Raw genomic sequence first — 19580 nt, 5'->3', positions numbered from 1 at the left:
GACACTGTACAGTGTATGACTGGTGCACTGAAGAGTATCTACTATCTACTGTACTACTGTAGTAGTGACTAAGCCGTTTAAGTCACAGACATTCATTTCGGTGAGTAAGGTTTTCACTTTGTGGACCAGAGTTGTTTGCGTCTTTCTGGAATATGAATGGTTGTCTTATACTTCTACATAGTATATTGTGTTGGGAATGTTGTTGAACAACTTTATGGGCTTAATTGTACTTGAAATTACTTATGTGTATCACACAAGCACACAAACATTCCACATTGGTCTTCTAGCAGGGGTCGAAGCTATGCAGCAGCAGAGTCAGACAGTGGCATTGCATGCATAGCTGTGAGTGTGAACAAGGCGTGTTCAACATTCCTGTAATATGCCGTTTTATGTTCATATTTGTAATCATTCCCTCAGCTAACCCTAACCCTCCAGATGGCTGATGTCATGTTATTGTTGTTGGAGATTTGGCCCAAGAGCAGTACTCACAACAGTCCAATATTCTCTGTAATGGGTACGCTTGATTTTGAGAAGTTTAACTTCTTCTTCTTTGCCATGTGTTCAAAATAAATGGATTACTTTGGTGGTGTTGTTGTTCTTGTTTTGTTGTATACTTTTTGAGGGGGTCAAATAGAGCCACATCAGCCAAGCACAATCAGATTAATCTCTTTGTTAAATACAAAATGCTGTATGGTCCTTCAGTCAAATTTGTTTATGCTGTTCAGGAAATAAAGTGGATTTCCTTCAACGGGTCTATGTGGATTTAGTCTTTAGGATTTGAAAGAGACCAGACAACACTTTGGATGGTTGAAAACAGTTAACGCAGAAATTGCATTATGAGAAGAAATTTGACTGACCTTGTTATCATCTGACTTTGTATTCATAACTATCATGACCTCAGTTGTGGTTGTGGAAATTGCATTGAGTCACCTCAAATAAACCTACAATAACCCACTTTCTTTATCTTTATTAGCCTATTGTATACATGTTCCCATATCAAGTGAAAAGGTCACAGAGACATGTGGGCTGTATCCCAAATGGTAGGCAGCAAGACCCAGTGGGGATGACTTGATGGGACTATAACCCAAAACTCCACATGTTCATCCTTTCACTCCAACCTTTACCCCTTGCCTTATAGGTCAGATCCTGTCCCAACCCTTATTCTAACCCCAACCCACACTAGGGACTGGAAGGACACCAAAACCAACCCGTCAATCTCCCCTGCACAAATAGAGTAGTCTCCGTGCCCACCCTATAGGTTCGGTATCTTTTCCCTGACCATAGTAGAGAGAACAGTCCGTTGCCTGGGTGGCTGGGGTCTTTCAGGATCCTGTTGGCCTTGGTCTTACATTTTTTGGAGTAGATGTCTTCAAGGTGGGGGTGTGGCCCATCCAGGGTACGTTCAGCTGACAGTACCACTCTCTGTGGGGTCTTGCGAACCTGAGAGCTGCTGTTCCTGTACCAGGTGGTGATATTCCCAGTCAGGATGCTCTCGATTGTGGATGAAGCTCCGTCGGATGTGGTGGGACGCTCTCAATTTCCTCAGTCTGAGGTGGTTCAGTCTCTGATGTGCTTTCCTCACCATAGCGTCTGTGTGTTGACCATGTCAGGTCCTTGGTTGATCTGGATGCCAAGGCGACTTCAAGATGACTACAATAATGCCAGTACCCAAGAAAACCAAGGTAACCTGCCTGAATGACTACCGGCCAGTGGCACTGACTCCAGTGGTCATGAAGTGCATGGAGAAACTCGTGATGAAACACCAGAATCACTAGACCCACACCAGTTCACTTACAGAGCCAGCAGGTCTGTGGGTGATGCCATCACACTGGCCCTACAATTCGCGCTGGAGCACCTGGACAAGAAAAACACCTACGTCACGATGCTATTCATTGACTACAGTTCTGCCTTCAACACCGTACGCCCCATCAACCTGGTCCCAAGGCTGAGAGGTGTTGGCCTGAGCAGCTCCTCATGCAACTGGACCCTGGACTTCCTACGGACAGACCACAGGTGGTGAGATTATGTAGCAACACCTTATCCACACTGAACATCTGCATGGGTGTCCCGCAAAGCTGCTGTCTGAGCCCCAGGCTGTTCTCACTGTACATCCACGACTGCTCAGCCAAGCACAGAAGCAATCGAATCATCAAGTTTGCTGATGACACCACAGCAATAGGCCTGATCTCCCTCAATGACTCATCTGAATCAGCCTTCCTCCAGGAGGTGTCGTCCTAGTAACAAGACAACAACCAGACCCTGAACACTAGCAAGACAAAGGAGATGATTGTGGACTTCAGGAGAGGAGGAAAAAGCCACAACCACCCCCCGCCCCCATCATCATTAATGGGGAGGAAGTGGAGAGGGTGAGTAACTTCAAATTCCTAGGGATGCAGATCTCCGATGACCTGGCTTGGACACACAACACAGAGGCCATCCTGAAGAAAGCACAACAATGCTTCTACTTTCTGATGTGTCTGCAGAGATGGGGCATGAGCACACAAACAATTGAACTTCTGCAGCATCATCGAGCGTATCCTGACGACAACACCGCCTCCCACAACAGGCATGCCATCCAGAGCATGCCATCCCTACACCCCTCCTGACCACTACACTATGCTACCAAGGACCCTGCGGTCGACACAGTCACGGCTCGTCTTTGTCCTGGCCCCGCAGTGGTGGAATGAACTGCCCACTGACGTCAGGACAGCAGAGTCACTGCCCATCTTTCGCCGCAGGCTCAAAACTCAACTCTTCAAGAAGTACAGTACTACCACAATCCTCCCTCTTAAGCACCCATTATATTTTTAGTTTGCTATTCTTGCACTTTGCCTTCAGCACTAGATCCTCTAGAAGCTCTTAGTCACTTGCTTTAGAAAGAAGATACACTTGTGAGTTCTGCCAAGTGCAATTATTGTAAGTCGCTGTGGATAAAAGCATCAGCTAAATTACTGTAATGTAAATGTAATGTAATACCCATACTTGTTACACGTGGCAAATAAACTTTCTATTCTAGAGACACCAGATTTGGCCTGGGGTGTGCAGTCGGAGAACCCTGATTGCACCCAACCGGCTCCCAGCAGAGGGGGGCGCCACAGAGCCACCCAAACAAGGCCACCCATTCACCTCTATTCATTTGGACTTGCTCAGGAGCCAAATGTCAGTTTTAGATAGGTTGATCAATAGACCACCTAATATTTATAATATCTGTGTTCACTTCTTGAGTTTAGCGTCCAATATGTGTCCATGCGGCCAGACAGTGAGTTGGCTCATCTCCCAGCCCTGGTGATCTGATAGGACTGGAACTGGAACCCCTGCTACAGGCTAAAGTGGGAGGAAGGAATTGAGGGAGGAAGGGATGGGGTGTCTTTGGGTTTGACAGGTAAATGGAAACCATTACAAGGAGCTAGTCACTCAACACTTCTTCTCTCCTAAGGAAACCAACATGAAAGACATTCATTGTTCAAGTGGAACACAAGCACACTTGTGTTTGACAGTCAGCAACCAACTTCCATAGCTGAAGGCAGTACATCTCTACATCATGGGTATAAATGTTTCAGATAAACCACCAAATTATAGCCAGAGTCTTACATTATCATTGGCTATTCTCTTCAGATATCGTTATCTAGAAACACTACTACTGTAGGGCCACTTGGTGGCACCACAGATTGAGTGCTGCAAATTGTACAGGTATCTGATTCTGTGTATCAGTTCCTTAAAGTGTCCTTATGGTATTGCTTTACTGTGTACCAAGAATTGATCAGATAGATTCTGACAATGAATATATCATCCCTATTTCTGTTTTTACCTCCGCCCCCGCGACAGTGCAGGGCAAGAGGTAATGTTTTCAGTGGCATGTGTTTGTTTGTCCATCCGTTTATTTGTTAGCAGGATTACACAAAAACTACTGAACCGATTTTCATGAAACTCGGTGGAGGGGTGAAGCATGGGCCAACTTAGAACCTGTTAAATTTTGGAGCGGATCCGAATCACGGGACGGGTCCATGAGCCACCCAAACACGGCCAGCCATTCACCTCCATTCATTTTTTGGACTAGGATTATGCAAAAACTATCAGACCTAGGAGCAAAAAAAATCCCCTCATTCATTGTCAATGGTGGGAATTGCAATGGCCATATCTCGACATGGGAAGGTCACAGGGACACAGGGTTTGGACTGGCATAAAGCTTGTGACTTAACGAATGCAGCAATACCAAACATGTCCTGCTCACATGCACGTGCGTGCACGCAGAGCCACGAAATGCATTGATGGGTGGAGGTCTGGGCTCTTTGAGCACCATTTCTAGTTTCTACTGTTTCCCTCTGTGAAAAAAAAAGATTAATTGTTTTCATTCACTGATGAGCTGATCAGGGCATAGGCCTACAGCATTATTCTGGTGATAAACTAAAACATCATGAACTAGACTTCATGAAACTCAGCCTACTAGTGTAATCTTAAATTACCTATTCGATCCCTGGGAAAGAAATTCAGCCATGGAATCTGCTTGGTCTGGTCAGTGGGGGGGGGGGGGGGGGTTAAGGACAACACAGCACACTGGGAAATATAATTTATTGATAGATGTTGCAAATAACAGTATGAAAATAGAGATCACTGAAATGAATCACTGGAATTGATCATTGAGAATTTCATTGTACGTACATGGCACCTGAAACTTGTATATATGACAGAATAAATATCCTTGACATTGGATTTTGGGGTGTATAATGGAAATCAGGGTCAGTACGTTTCAGAGAATTTAAGTTGGAGGAAGAACTATCCTGTTTCTGGGATGGCCCACTGATGTCATGGGCGTGATGTCACAATGCTGTTCCCTAGAACATATATTTAGAATTTAGAATGTTTGATTCTGTGGTTTCCAAGGGAATTAGAAATTGAACAAACCAGGTCAGACAAAGTGTTACACTCCACATTTACTTTGCGAATAGTAGCCTACATTTCACAACGTGTTTCTCTTCAAGATGACCAACTACACAAGAATAACTGAAAGAATGCATTTAAGAATGCTATGTTGGTGTTCCCCTTCACGGGTAAAGACCTTGCACGTGGACCTGATGAACCTGGGGAGAGTCCCGCTGTCGGTGTCCAAAGGGATTCACATCTTCTCCATGCTCATGCCGCGCGTTTTGCCCGCTGGACCGCTCGAGTTCACAGTGCCGGCCTTCCGTCTTGGGCCCGGCACCGGCTTCCTGTACCATGATGAAAACATGCCACCGAGGTATGCGCCCCACCTGGGGCCCCCTAATGCGAGGCCTGCTCCGGGCCACCCGGCCCGCGGGCCAGACGCTGGGACCCAGCCGGGCCGCCGCGCCCCCTCCATCGGGCTGCCCCTCCACCCGGAGAGGTTCTCACCCCTGATCTCGTACGTGAACCCCGGGACCGAGATTACGTACCGGTCGGATATCGCCAAACACCTGGTCTGCTCCCCGGTGCACAGCTCGGCGGGGGAGATGATGACGGGGATGTGGAGGATCTCCCAGTATGGCGTCGACGACAAGCTCGGCTTGTCTCTGCTGTGTAGATTGAACCTCGGTGCGAGAGGAAGGGTCCAACGCCCGCCAGCGGCGGCGGCGCCTTCCCAGATGGCCGAGCAGGAGCAGAGCTCACCCTCTGCCAAGAGGAAGAGGAAGGCCTCCTCTGAGAGCTCTGATGACTCCGCCCCCAAGAGGAAATCCCTCCGTCTGTGAGCGGAGCCTGGTAACCGTGGCGACATGAACTACAAGAGGGTCCCATCAGCAGGACTGTATTTCTAACCCTCTGGTTTTGTGGCAAGGCATGCTAACCACAACAGCAGCAGACCGTACTTACTTGAAGGTGCACTTACAATGCACTTACCAAGGCTTGTAAGGCTACAGTGTATATATGTATATATAATAAACCTATTTGATTAAAATTGTGTTTAGCCCTGTTTTAAGGTTACTTATGATCATATACAATGGTTCAGATCAAAACATTAACAAAACTAGCACTTTTGAGAAAGTCTGATAATTGCTCTACCACCGTTTTGGTCATACAATGGATGTGGGTGGGCACCGTGAAAAATCATTCAAAAAACATGTTAAACTCTCAGGGGTAGCTGTTAGCCTTGGGAGACCATCCTGATGTGGCGAGGTCACATACTCGCAAATCAGTCTGGATACTCTCCATAGAAAAAATCTTGATCCAGATCGGAAAATGATCTCGCCAATCATCGTTGGTTCTGAGGAATTTTAAATACAAACAGCTACGCTGGCCACCCATTCCATTTATGACAGTGAGGAGCGGTTGAGTGAAAGAGCTTTCAGATTTTTGTCAGATGGTTCATCCAATCACCTGCCAAGTATTTTTGAAAGTGCCTGCGGAGAGTTCCCAGATGGTTATGCAAAGCAAACCGTCTGGTGAGTCAGGCTAGGTAGCTGTATCTTTGACAAGCATATCTATGATACTGTATGATCAGTCAAACTATTTAAAAACTGACGAGCCGCAAAACCAATACCTGTTAAGACATTTATTTCACAGACTGTCAACAGTCAATGCACACATACTGAATGTCCTTCAGGACACAGCTCACACTATTACCTCACACTACTTGAGATATTTGAGTTGAAGGAATGTTGCTACCTCAGCAGACTACAGTGTTCCTAGCAGCAAGATGCATCTGTTTCTCCTCCTTAGTGGTGGTGTGGGGTCTGTCTGCATCTGTGATCTCTCCTCCCACTGCAACACAACTCGGGGCACAGCTCAAACTTCAGACACATACCGCATATCAGTATCCGATTTTCACAGACATTTAAACTCACTTTTTAGAGGCTCATCTGTCCTCTCGTTTCTCCACTCTAATCTCGTCTCAACTGTACCCTCATGGCTACTCTTTTCTCTCTATTTCTCGCTCCTCTCCTCTCTCATGCCGCCTCTCCTCTCCTCGCTCCCCTTCTCTTTCCTCACATCTCAGGTGCTCTCTCTCCTCTCTCTTTAAACCCCCCGTCAGCAAACTGAAACCACTTTTGGAAAAAACAACCCCCCCCCCTCCCACAAGGCTGGCTACGGGCCTGTCACCCATTCCATGGTAAAGCGAAAGCAATAGTTTCACAGAAAGCACATCGTTTGTAGCGCTTTGGTCACTTACTGTATGATAAACAGCGTCATCCGTCCTGTAGGGGGCCCTGTGATCTGGCGTATCTTGGGGCACCCTCCCACACGCAGAGCGCTCACTGTGGGCTGCGGGCTGCAGATGTTCCAGCAGCTCTCTGGGATCAACACTGTCATGTAGGTACGAGGCCTTGCTTGTGTACTCTACTTCCTCCTTCCACCCTTCATTTGATGAATCACTGACCTGAAATGAGATGATTGGTAGCAGTTGTGTAGAGGAGCCCTGGCTTTCACCTATCCAACCTTGTTAGATCAGAGATTACCTTAAGGATAAGAGGGAGGAAGGATTTTTTGTAATTTCAAACAACGCCTCTGTTCATTCACCTTCTGTGTGTTTGATGACATTGTGTCTCATACTTACTCTTTGCCCCGAAGGAGAAATGAAGTTGGTCAAGACACGCATACTTATGTTATTCCAGTAACTATTTCAACCTGCAACGTTTTTGTGTGTACTGACAGATGGATAGATACAGCACAGTACAGTGTATCTTTCTTGGTTTTTCAATATGATGTGCTCATGGAATGACTAGCAGTGTTATTTTCAACTCCCAAACATGGTTTGCTCTTTGACCATTTCAGGTACTACAGCGCCACCATCCTGCAGATGGCAGGAGTGCGGGACGATAGGCAGGCCATCTGGCTGGCTGCTGTCACTGCCGCCACCAACTTCCTGTTCACCCTGGTGGGGGTGTGGCTTGTGGAGAGAGTGGGCCGCAGAAAACTGATACTTGGCAGTATTTTAGGTGTGTGTTTGTCTTGAATTAATATCCGACTAGCAATCCACCCATCAATCGTACTGTATACACTTGGCAAGTCCTTCTTACTCTTTGCTTTTTTACTTACAAGTGTATCCTGGCCTCTCTCCCAGGTACTGCTGTGAGTCTGGTGGTCCTAGCTGTGGGCTTCCTGCTGTCAGCTCTGAACTCTCCTCCTGTCACTCTCCACCCCGCTGATCCGCTGAACACCACCTGCACACTCTATGGGTAAGACTGCATAACTGTAGCATTCTGTTCTGGATCCGCTTAACATCATAGTTTGACGATAATCAGTGAAAAAGATTTTCAATACAATTCACTACTCCTGGTGTGCGCTCTGATTAGTGGAATTATATTGAGGGGACAAACAAATTATCTTTCTGTTTGTTAATTTCAGGTAGGCCTACGAACTGTAAACACTATTGCTTAATCTCTGGGTCCCAACCATCCTATAATTTCTTGCCGGGTGTTGGGATGTAGCTGACAGGTCTCTAATCTGTCCCCAGGTCCTGTGAGCCCTGTATGCTGGATCCAGGCTGTGGGTTCTGTTACAGTGAGACCGGCTCATCTGTGCACAACTCCTCCTGCATACCTGTCAATCAAGCGTCCACAGAGCAGGCTGCCTGGGGCAGGTCAGAGAGAGTGTGTGTGGGGGGTGTTGGGGGTGGGGGAGTCTTTTGAGTATTTCTTAAAGGTTGTGTGTTGGGTGTGCTTTCGGCAAGGTTCTACTCCATCCTCATAGTTCCCCTTGACCCCTGAAACCATAACCCTATATTTTAATTACAGGATGATGGGAAATTGAGTTTTATTTTTGGGGCAGATTCTGTTTTGTTTTACTATATATTGAATGCACTGCAGGTGCTCCAATCTGACCCAGCCTACTGATGGGCCTCTCTGGGCCTACAACTACTGCCCCACCTACAACTCCTGGATAGTCCTGCTGGGCCTTATCCTCTACCTGGCCTTCTTTGCCCCTGGTGAGAACACACACAGACACACACACACACACTCACACATACAGGAAATAATGGAAAATGCATTGGTGGGACTTAAAGCTTGAGAAAAGCACTATAACATTGTACCTTAGTGTCCCAATAGAACTTTCCAATACTCTATCCTCATTCATTCATACAATCCTTCAAAGATGAAATAACTTATAACTAGTGGTACATACAGTGAAACCGTCTCTCTATCTCTCTCCATTGGAGGTATGGGGCCCATGCCGTGGACGGTGAACTCTGAGATCTACCCTCTGTGGGCCAGAAGCACCGGTAACGCCTGCTCCGCTGGGGTCAACTGGTCCTTCAACCTGCTGGTCTCCCTCACCTTCCTTCACTTGGCTGAGCATCTCACGTACTACGGTACGTCAACACCTACTCTGACCTAAATGGAGGTTTTCCATGAAGCAATATATACACTACATGGACAAAAGTATTGGGCCACCTACACATTATACCTACAGGAGCTTTTATGACATCCCATTCTAAATTCATAGGCATTAATATGGAGTTGGTCCCATCTTTGCAGCTATAACAGCTTCCACTCTTCTGGGCTTTCTACAAAATGTTGGAGTGTGTCTATTGGAATTTTTACCCATTCATCCAGAAGAGCATTTGTGAGGTCAGACATTGATGTTGGACGAGAGGGCCTAGCTCGCAATCTCCGTTCTAGTTCATCTCAAAGTAGGGTTGAGGTCAGGGCTTTGTGCGGGCCAGTGAAGTTCTTCCACACCAACCTCACCCAACCATGCCTTTATGGACCTTGCTTTGTGCACTGGGGCACAGTCATGCTGGAACAGAAAATGGCCTTCCCCAAACTGTTCCCACAAAGTTGGAAGCATAGAATTGTCCAAAATGTCTTGGTAATCTGAAGCACTAACATTTCCCTTCACTGGAACTAAGGGATTCTATACACCTGTGGCAATGGGAATGAATGAAACACCTGAATTCAATGATTAAGATAAAGTGTGTCCCAATACTTTCGACCATATAGTGTGTATATATACCACCTTCTGTTGTGGGACCAAGTGACGTTTATCTTCTTTGCAGGTGCGTTCTTCCTGTACTCGGGCCTGGCAGCGCTGGGCCTGCTCTTCGTGCTGGGCTGTCTCCCAGAGACCCAGGGGCGCCAGCTGGAGGAGATAGAGGTCCTGTTCTCTGGCCGCCTCTGCTCCTGCGGAGCCCCGGGGGGGGGACAACAACATCCCGTACATCCGGGTTGGGGACAGCAGCCGCCTCCTCTCTGACAACGATGACGCGGAGTAGACTGGAAGGATTCTCTTCCTCGTCGTCTCTCAGAGAGCTCTTATAAACCAGCGGTTTCTTTCTCTCTCTCTCTTAGCCTTTTTTTCTCCTCATTTTTGTGTTGAGGGGAACTTAAAACTGAGATGGCTGTAGAGGGGAAAATCTGCCTTTCCATCTCTCTCTCTCTCTCTCTCACTCTCTTCTCCCTGTCCTACACTGCCTTTCTCAATTTGAATTTTGTCACTGTCACACTCCTACCCGTCCGATGGACTCCTTTCACTTTGTTCCAAAGAGACCAACCTGGTTGCTGACCGAGCACCACCACAACATTCCTGCTACGTCCCGGTCATGTTGTTGTGACACTGTACAGTGTATGACTGGTGCACTGAAGAGTATCTACTATCTACTGTACTACTGTAGTAGTGACTAAGCCGTTTAAGTCACAGACATTCATTTCGGTGAGTAAGGTTTTCACTTTGTGGACCAGAGTTGTTTGCGTCTTTCTGGAATACGAATGGTTGTCTTATACTTCTACATAGTTTATTGTGTTGGGAATGTTGTTGAACAACTTTATGGGCTTAATTGTACTTGAAATTACTTATGTGTATCTAACAAGCACACAAACATTCCACATTGGTCTTCTAGCAGGGGTCGAAGCTATGCAGCAGCGGAGTCAGACAGTGGCATTGCATGCATAGCTGTGAGTGTGAAAAAGGCGTGTTCAACATTCCTGTAATATGCCGTTTTATGTTCATATTTGTAATCATTCCCTCAGCTAACCCTAACCCTCCAGACGGCTGATGTCATGTTATTGTTGTGGGAGATTTGGCCCAAGAGCAGTACTCACAACAGTCCAATATTCTCTGTAATGGGTACGCTTGATTTTGAGAAGTTTAACTTCTTCTTCTTCTTTGCCATGTGTTCAAAATAAATGGATTACTTTGGTGGTGTTGTTCTTGTTTTGTTGTATACTTTTTGAGGGGGTCAAATAGAGCCACATCAGCAAAGCACAATCAGAGTAATCTCTTTGTTAAATACAAAATGCTGTATGGTCCTTCAGTCAAATTTGTTTATGCTGTTCAGGAAATAAAAAGTGGATTTCCTTCAACGGGTCTATGTGGATTCAGTCTTTAGGTTTTGAAAGAGACCAGACAACACTTTGGATGGTTGAAAACAGTTAACGCAGAAATTGCATTATGAGAAGAAATTTGACTGACCTTGTTATCATCGCATCGCATCATGCATTGAGTCACCTCAAATAAACCTACAATAACCCACTTTCTTTATCTTTATTAGCCTATTGTATACATGTTCCCATATCAAGTGGAAAGGTCACAGAGACATGTGGGCTGTATCCCAAATGGTAGGCAGCTGCCTGCTGTCTAGCGAGGCAGTATTCCTTTGGTGGCCATGTTTTTGTACGTGGCTGTAAGCCAGCGCACCTAGTATAGCGTTTGTCCGATTATCACTCCCTCCCTTACTCCGTCACTCCGGACAATGACGGCCTGCATTTCTCTGTTGGCACCAAAACCAACCCGCCGATCTCCACTGCACAAATAGAGTGGTGGTGAGAGCATTGGACTCCCACCCGGGAGACCGGGGTTCAAGACCCAGTGGGGATGACTTGATGGGACTATAACCGAAAACCTCCACATGTTCATCCTTTCACTCCAACCTTTACCCCTTGCCTTATAGGTCAGATTCTGTCCCAACCCCAACCCTTATTCTAACCCCAACCCACACTAGGGACTGGAAGAAGGACACCAAAACCAACCCGTCAATCTCCACTGCACAAATAGAGTAGGCTCCCTGCCCACCCTATAGGTTCGGTATCTTTTCCCTGACCATAGTAGAGAGAACAGTCCGTTGCCTGGGTGGCTGGGGTCTTTCAGGATCCTGTTGGCCTTGGTCTTACATTTTTTGGAGTAGATGTCTTCAAGGTGGGGGTGTGGCCCATCCAGGTTACGTTCAGCTGACAGTACCACTCTCTGTGGGGTCTTGCGAACCTGAGAGCTGCTGTTCCTGTACCAGGTGGTGATATTCCCAGTCAGGATGCTCTCGATTGTGGATGAAGCTCCGTCGGATCTGGTGGGACGCTCTCAATTTCCTCAGTCTGAGGTGGTTCAGTCTCTGATGTGCTTTTCTCACCATAGCGTCTATATGTGTTGACCATGTCAGGTCCTTGGTTGATCTGGATGCCAAGGCAACTTCAAGATGACTACAATAATGCCAGTACCCAAGAAAACCAAGGTAACCTGCCTGAATGACTACCGGCCAGTGGCGGTTGAAGTGCATGGAGACATCAACAACAACTCCAGTGGTGTTGAAGTGCATGGAGAAACTAGTGATGAAACACAGCGACACCATCATACCAGAATCACTAGACCCACACCAGTTCACTTACAGAGCCAGCAGGTCTGTGGGTGATGCCATCACACTGGCCCTACAATTCGTGCTGGAGCACCTGGACAAGAAAAATACCTACGTCACGATGCTATTCATTGACTACAGTTCTGCCTTCAACACCGTACGCCCCATCAACCTGGTCCCAAAGCTGAGAGGTGTTGGCCTGAGCAGCTCCTCATGCAACTGGACCCTGGACTTCCTACGGACAGACCACAGGTGGTGAGATTATGTAGCAACACCTTATCCACACTGAACATCTGCATGGGTGTCCCGCAAGGCTGCTGTCTGAGCCCCAGGCTGTTCTCACTGTACACCCACGACTGCTCAGCCAAGCACAGCAGCAATCGAATCATCAAGTTTGCCGATGACACCACTGCGATAGGCCTGATCTCCCTCAATGACTCATCTGAATTAGCCTTCCTCCAGGAGGTGTCAGACTTAGTAACATGGTGCAAGACAACAACCAGACCCTGAACACTAGCAAGACAAAGGAGATGATTGTGGACTTCAGGAGAGGAGGAAAAAGCCACAACCACCCCTGCCCCCATCATCATTAATGGGGAGGAAGTGGAGAGGGTGAGTAACTTCAAATTCCTAGGGATGCAGATCTCCGATGACCTGGCTTGGACACACAACACAGAGGTCATCCTAAAGAAAGTACAACTACTTTCTGATGTGTCTGCAGAGATGGGGCATGAGCACACAAACAATTGAACTTCTGCAGCATCATCGAGCGTATCCTGACGACAACACCGCCGCCCACAACAGGCATGCCATCCAGAGCATGCCATCCCTACACCCCTCCTGACCACTACACTATGCTACCAAGGACCCTGCGGTCGACACAGTCACGGCTCGTCTTTGTCCTGGCCCCGCAGTGGTGGAATGAACTGCCCACTGACGTCAGGACAGCAGAGTCACTGCCCATCTTTCGCCGCAGGCTCAAAACTCAACTCTTCAAGAAGTACAGTACTACCACAATCCTCCCTCTTAAGCACCCATTATATTTTTAGTTTGCTATTCTTGCACTTTGCCTTCAGCACTAGATCCTCTAGAAGCTCTTAGTCACTTGCTTTAGAAAGAAGATACACTTGTGAGTTCTGCCAAGTGCAATTATTGTAAGTCGCTGTGGATAAAAGCATCAGCTAAATTACTGTAATGTAAATGTAATGTAATACCCATACTTGTTACACGTGGCAAATAAACTTTCTATTCTAGAGACACCAGATTTGGCCTGGGGTGTGCAGTCGGAGAACCCTGATTGCACCCAACCACCCCCTGCCGGCTCCCAGCAGAGGGGGGCGCCACAGAGCCACCCAAACAAGGCCACCCATTCACCTTTATTCATTTGGACTTGCAGGAGCCAAATGTCAGTTTTAGATAGGTTGATCAATAGACCACCTAATATTTATAATATCTGTGTTCACTTCTTGAGTTTAGCATCCAATATGTGTCCATGCTGCCAGACAGTGAGTTGGCTCATCTCCCAGCCCTGGTGATCTGATAGGACTGGAACTGGAACCCCTACAGGCTAAAGTGGGAGGAAGGAATTGAGGGAGGAAGGGATGGGGTGTCTTTGGGTTTGACAGGTAAATGGAAACCATTACAAGGAGCTAGTCACTCAACACTTCTTCTCTCCTAAGGAAACCAACATGAAAGACATTCATGGTTCAAGTGGAACACAAGCACACTCGTGTTTGACAGTCAGTAACCAACTTCCATAGCTGAAGGCAGTACATCTCTACATCATGGGTATAAATGTTTCAGATAAACCACCAAATTATAGCCAGAGTCTTACATTATCATTGGCTATTCTCTTCAGATATCGTTATCTAGAAACACTACTACTGTAGGGCCACTTGGTGGCACCACAGATTGAGTGCTGCAAATTGTACAGGTATCTGATTCTGTGTATCAGTTCCTTACAGTGTGGAATAGGCTTCGGCTATTTGTCCTCATGGTATTGCTTTACTGTGTACCAAGAATTGAACAGCTAGATTCTGACAATGAAGATATCATCCCTATTTCTGTTTTTACCTCCACCCCTGCGACAGTGCAGGGCAAGAGGTAATGTTTTCAGTGGCATGTGTTTGTTTGTCCATCCGTTTATTTGTTAGCAGGATTACACAAAAACTACTGAATCGATTTTCATGAAACTCGGTGGAGGGGTGAAGCATGGGCCAACTTAGAACCTGGTAAATTTTGGCGCGGATCCGAATCACAGGACGGGTCCATGAGCCACCCAAACACGGCCAGCCATTCACCTCCATTCATTTTTTGGACTAGGATTATGCAAAAACTATCAGACCTAGGAGCAAAAAAAATCCCCCCATTCATTGTCAATGGTGGGAATTGCAATGGCCATATCTCGACATGGGAAGGTCACAGGGACACAGGGTTTGGACTGGCATAAAGCTTGTGACTTAACGAATGCAGCAATACAAAACATGTCCTGCTCACATGCACGTGCGTGCACGCAGAGCCACGAAATGCATTGATGGGTGGAGGTCTGGGCTCTTTGAGCACCATTTCTAGTTTCTACTGTTTCCCTCTGTGAAAAAAAAAGATTAATTGTTTTCATTCACTGATGAGCTGATCAGGGCATAGGCCTACAGCATTATTCTGATGATAAACTAAAACATCATGAACTAGACTTCATGAAACTCAGCCTACTAGTGTAATCTTAAATTACCTATTCGATCCCTACACAATGTATCAGTCATATATGGAGTCAAAATGAGGCCAGAAAGCATTGTAAACGTAAGTGAAGTATTGTAAACAAAAACATATGAATTGTAAACGTAAGTGAAGTATTGTAAACGTAAGTGAAGTATTGTAAACGTAAGTGAAGTATTGTAAACAAAAAATATATAATTATTACTTAATTATTAAAAAATAAAATAAAAATTGCATTTACAATACTTTTTTGCGTTTACAAAACCTTTTCTGCATTTACAAAACTTTTCTGCCTTTACAATACTTTTTCTGCGTTTACAAAACATTTCTTGCGCTGCAAAACATTCTGGCCTCTCTTTGACGTGGGGGCGGGGTTAGATGAGTGGCGTGTCCAGAGAGGAAGAGGCGGGGTTTCGGGATGCCCACCGCCATATATAAATCAAGTTGAGCAGCGCTCATATGGCGGTGGGCATCCCGAAACTCCGCCTCTTCCTCTCTGGACACGCCACTCATCTAACCCCGCCCCCACGTCAAAGAGAGGCCAGAATGTTTTGCAGCGCAAGAAATGTTTTGTAAACGCAGAAAAAGTATTGTAAAGGCAGAAAAGTTTTGTAAATGCAGAAAAGGTTTTGTAAACGCAAAAAAGTATTGTAAATGCAATTTTTATTTTATTTTTTAATAATTAAGTAATAATTATATATTTTTTGTTTACAATACTTCACTTACGTTTACAATACTTCACTTACGTTTACAATACTTCACTTACGTTTACAATTCATATGTTTTTGTTTACAATACTTCACTTACGTTTACAATGCTTTCTGGCCTCATTTTGACTCCATAGTCATACTCTAGCATAATCTGTTTTGATATTCCCAGCTGTTATTTAATATCTCCACGCGCGTTTATTATGATGTCACTCGCAACCTTCACAGAGCTGCACGGCACGAGAAGGCGTGGTTTGGTGACGCATTGCGGCTCGAGCGGAGAGGAGTATGCTGCCTCCCTCCTAACCAAAGAGCCCAGGGCAGGCAAGGTTGCAACTGAAGAGGAATACTGCACACTGTAGCCTTGCTGTCCCAACCTGAATGCTCTGGAATGCATTCTAGCTGCACGTGCACAGCGGCGACACCGTTTAGACTACGTGTAGCTTTCCCCTAATCTCTTTATTATGGTCATAATATTTAGGCTATGATAATATAAAATATGGCTGGACTGAAGTCGAGCTGAGTGGCTCGGTTGCCCAGTCAACTGGCTGCCGGGGAGTTGCGCACTCTCCCTCTCGCAAGCCTGTCGAATGAGAAGAAGATAATTAACATAGCCTACGGACAGATCCTTTCGATTTTATTATTTTGTCGACTATCACCGGACTGAAGAATCATGTCGATTGGACAGGATGAAAGCTCAGTCCGAGTGGCTTTGAGGTAAGTCACTGGAATCTAAGCAGCTGTCAGCAAAGCATATGTTAGGCCTACCTGTCACCGTTGGTCGCATGCAGGTTTTTGATAGACTTGCCGTCTGCATCATCTGTTGATTGCAACTCGCATTGGTCTTTGATTTCATTGTAACAGTGACCCATTTTCAGCCGCCCCGAGAGACAGTCTTGAACAGTGTAGGCCTATTATTATCGTGGGCAAAGCATCAAACTTGTGCATTTTTTCGATCGCAATGATCTGGCATGAATTTAGGTATTCGTAGCTTATGTGCACTCAATTGCCAACTATGGTTAGGACATTGCCATAGAAAATGTAGCTAAACTGCATCCATGACGCAGCATATAAGGGAAGCTGCAAGGTGCACATACGCCTTCTGTGTGTAGCAGGTGCTAGATAGATGATATCCTTGTTTTCAAAGGGCTGAGTTGTCAAAGAGACAGATTCGGTCTCTGTTTTTGGTTTGGCCCGGTGCCGAGCACAGTCTTTCTTGTTCAACCGTTCAACGCAGACGGCTGAGGGACTGTTAATCGATGAAAGAAGTGCTTTATTGGCTTCTTCAGGGAACGGACAGGCAACCGCCCACTCCTACAGATTTGAGAAGTGAAACGGATTCCTTGTTCACAGTTTAAGAAAGGAAGAAAGTCCAATAGAACCCGGTACTTTGGGAGTCTGGTTCTTTGCCCAGCGCACACACAAACTAGTTATTTGACCAGGCTACATATAGAGTCCTGAAACTAAATGGCTTTAGGTTAGTGCTTATTAATCATTAATAATGCTGCATTTGACAGCTCTATGTCTTTTATGAATAACTGTGGGACAGCTACAACTGATGAACAGTGAACATGGGGTGGATGTGATGTGCTATTGCTGATTCTGGGCCACTCCCTCCTAGCAGGACATGGCGAGGTGCATGGCTCTGTGACAGCCATGCATGTGGCATAATGGGCTAGCCAGCTGGCATACCCCCCTCCCCTCTCTCTCTCTCTCTCTCTATCTCTCTCTTTCACTCACTCTTTCTGTCCCATACACTCAAAATGTTCTGAACACACACACACACACACACAATGATACTGTAACAACAAGATCAGGTCTAGGTTATTGTTATAACACAACATGAATACTGTAGCAGGCCATTGCATCACCTGGCCAATATGTTTCCTGCTCTGCTCGCCGTGGCCGTTTAAATGCGTCATGGACCATGGCTTAGTCCTTATTGTGGTAACCAGCCCATAGTAACCACACACTCCAAGAGCTCCTCTCTGTTCGGGTTGACGGTGGAACCAGAGAGGTGACACAGGGGAGCCCGTAGGCGTGTTTATTCCCGTGAGAGTGTGTGGATGCGTGTCTGTGGGGGTGTTAATGAGACGTGGGAACAGTGAATGAATGCGTGTGTGCGTGAGGGATATGTGGAGGGGTGGTGTAAGGCTGTAGCGTGCGAGAGTCCGGGGTCGGGAGGCCCCGAGGAGGCAGAGGCAGACCAGAGTTCGGAGAGGCAGAGGCAGACGAGGGGAGGCAGGGTCGAAGGTCGGGAGACTCGAGGGGAGGCGAGAGGCAGGAGCAGGCCCAGCCGGAGCACAGGAACCCAGGAGTCTGGAGCGAGGGAGAGGAGGCGCAGGTTAGGAGAGGGACGCAACAGGAAAACACGAACGATCAGCAACACCTTGGCTAGCGGGAGAAATCTCAAAGATACCGTAGCTACTAGGGAGCACAGTCTGGCGCTGGCTGGTCGGCTGGAGCCTCCTCTTTAACCCGTTGGGCTCATTAACTCCAGGTGCATTGATTACGGATTGCCGGCAGGTGCGAGGAGAGACAAGAGGCAGGAGAGGAGAGTGTTGTGTCCCCGCCGCGGAGCGCGTCACTGCCAGGCACGTCAGCACGCGCCCGGAGGGAGCAGCAGTGACGCGCTCCGCGGCGGGGACACAACACTCTCCTCTCCTTCCTCTTGTCTCTCCTCTTCTCCGCTCCCCTCTTCTCTCCTCCATCCCCCTCTCTCTCTCTCCCTCCCTCTCTCTTTCTTGCTCTCTCTGTGCATACATGTGTGCATGCATGTGTGCTTAAGTCTCTGTGTGCGTGTGCATGCATGCCTTATGTGTGTTTGGGTTCATGTTCAGGTTCTTGACCGTCTCCTGACCCCTATGTCTCATGTTCTCATTAGTAAATTGACTTACAGTAGCACCGGCCTCAACCAGGGGGGTAGAGTGTGTCTGTTTGTGTGTGTGTGTGTGTGTGTGTGTGTGTGCCTCACCTCCTACACTACACTGACCCCTCATAGTCAGTGCCATGATAGCCGCCAGCCTAATTAAGCCCCATCCCAAACTAGCTCCTAAATCCTTGGGTCTTTGACAGATCTGAAAGGATAGGACAGGTGTAAGCAGTACCGCTGAAATCTCACTAAGCAGATAAGAGGCCCAGGTTCAGCAGGTACTGTCTGTGGCAACTGTTTGTACCTATCCAAGCCTTTCAGATCTATTGGATTATATCTTGATCTGGAACTGTACAAAGAATTGTCTCTGCACCTCTGTACTGTACATACTGTATGTCAACACATATATTGCTGCACACTGAACAAGAGAGACTAACGTAAATCATCTTTGCCTTTGGAGTGTTTGTGGTCATAGAGTATGTTTATGTAGAGTGTATAAAAGAGAGAGAAAAAGACATTCCTTTCTGCATTCACAGTAGATTGTATGATAAAGGTTTATTAGTACAGTAGCATACAGAGCACCATTATTAATGGTTATGCCACTGTTATTAATGGTTTGTCACAGAGCTCTTTTGAGGACTGTATAAGGGGCGGAGTGTTGCTGTAACCGGGTAGTTGTTGAACCAGCCTGATGGGGTAGTTATTTCTAGGTAACAATACAAAGTACATAGATCAGCATAATAGCAGTGGACGAACAGTCATGGTGAGGAGAGGT

At 46.6% G+C, this 19580-nt stretch overlaps 1 protein-coding gene across 2 annotated transcripts in view; it reads left to right on the top strand.

The window, feature by feature from the left end:
* The first annotated feature begins 14724 nt into the window (after positions 1 to 14724).
* The window catches only part of kif21a (kinesin family member 21A), a 48341-nt gene continuing 43485 nt past the window's right edge, over positions 14725 to 19580 (top strand). For both annotated transcript variants that reach the window (XM_084450780.1, XM_084450779.1), the window contains exons 1-2: positions 14725 to 15280; positions 16082 to 16650. In XM_084450780.1, the coding sequence (XP_084306906.1) occupies positions 16607 to 16650 (44 nt within the window). In that variant the 5' untranslated portion in view covers positions 14725 to 15280; positions 16082 to 16606. The remainder of the gene's footprint in view (positions 15281 to 16081; positions 16651 to 19580) is intronic.

Source organism: Borostomias antarcticus, assembly GCF_949987555.1.
Source record: "Borostomias antarcticus genome assembly, chromosome: 16".
Classification (NCBI taxonomy): domain Eukaryota; kingdom Metazoa; phylum Chordata; class Actinopteri; order Stomiiformes; family Stomiidae; genus Borostomias; species Borostomias antarcticus.
The sequence above is the reverse complement of the archived record's forward strand: the minus strand, read 5'-3'. Positions and strand labels throughout refer to the sequence as shown.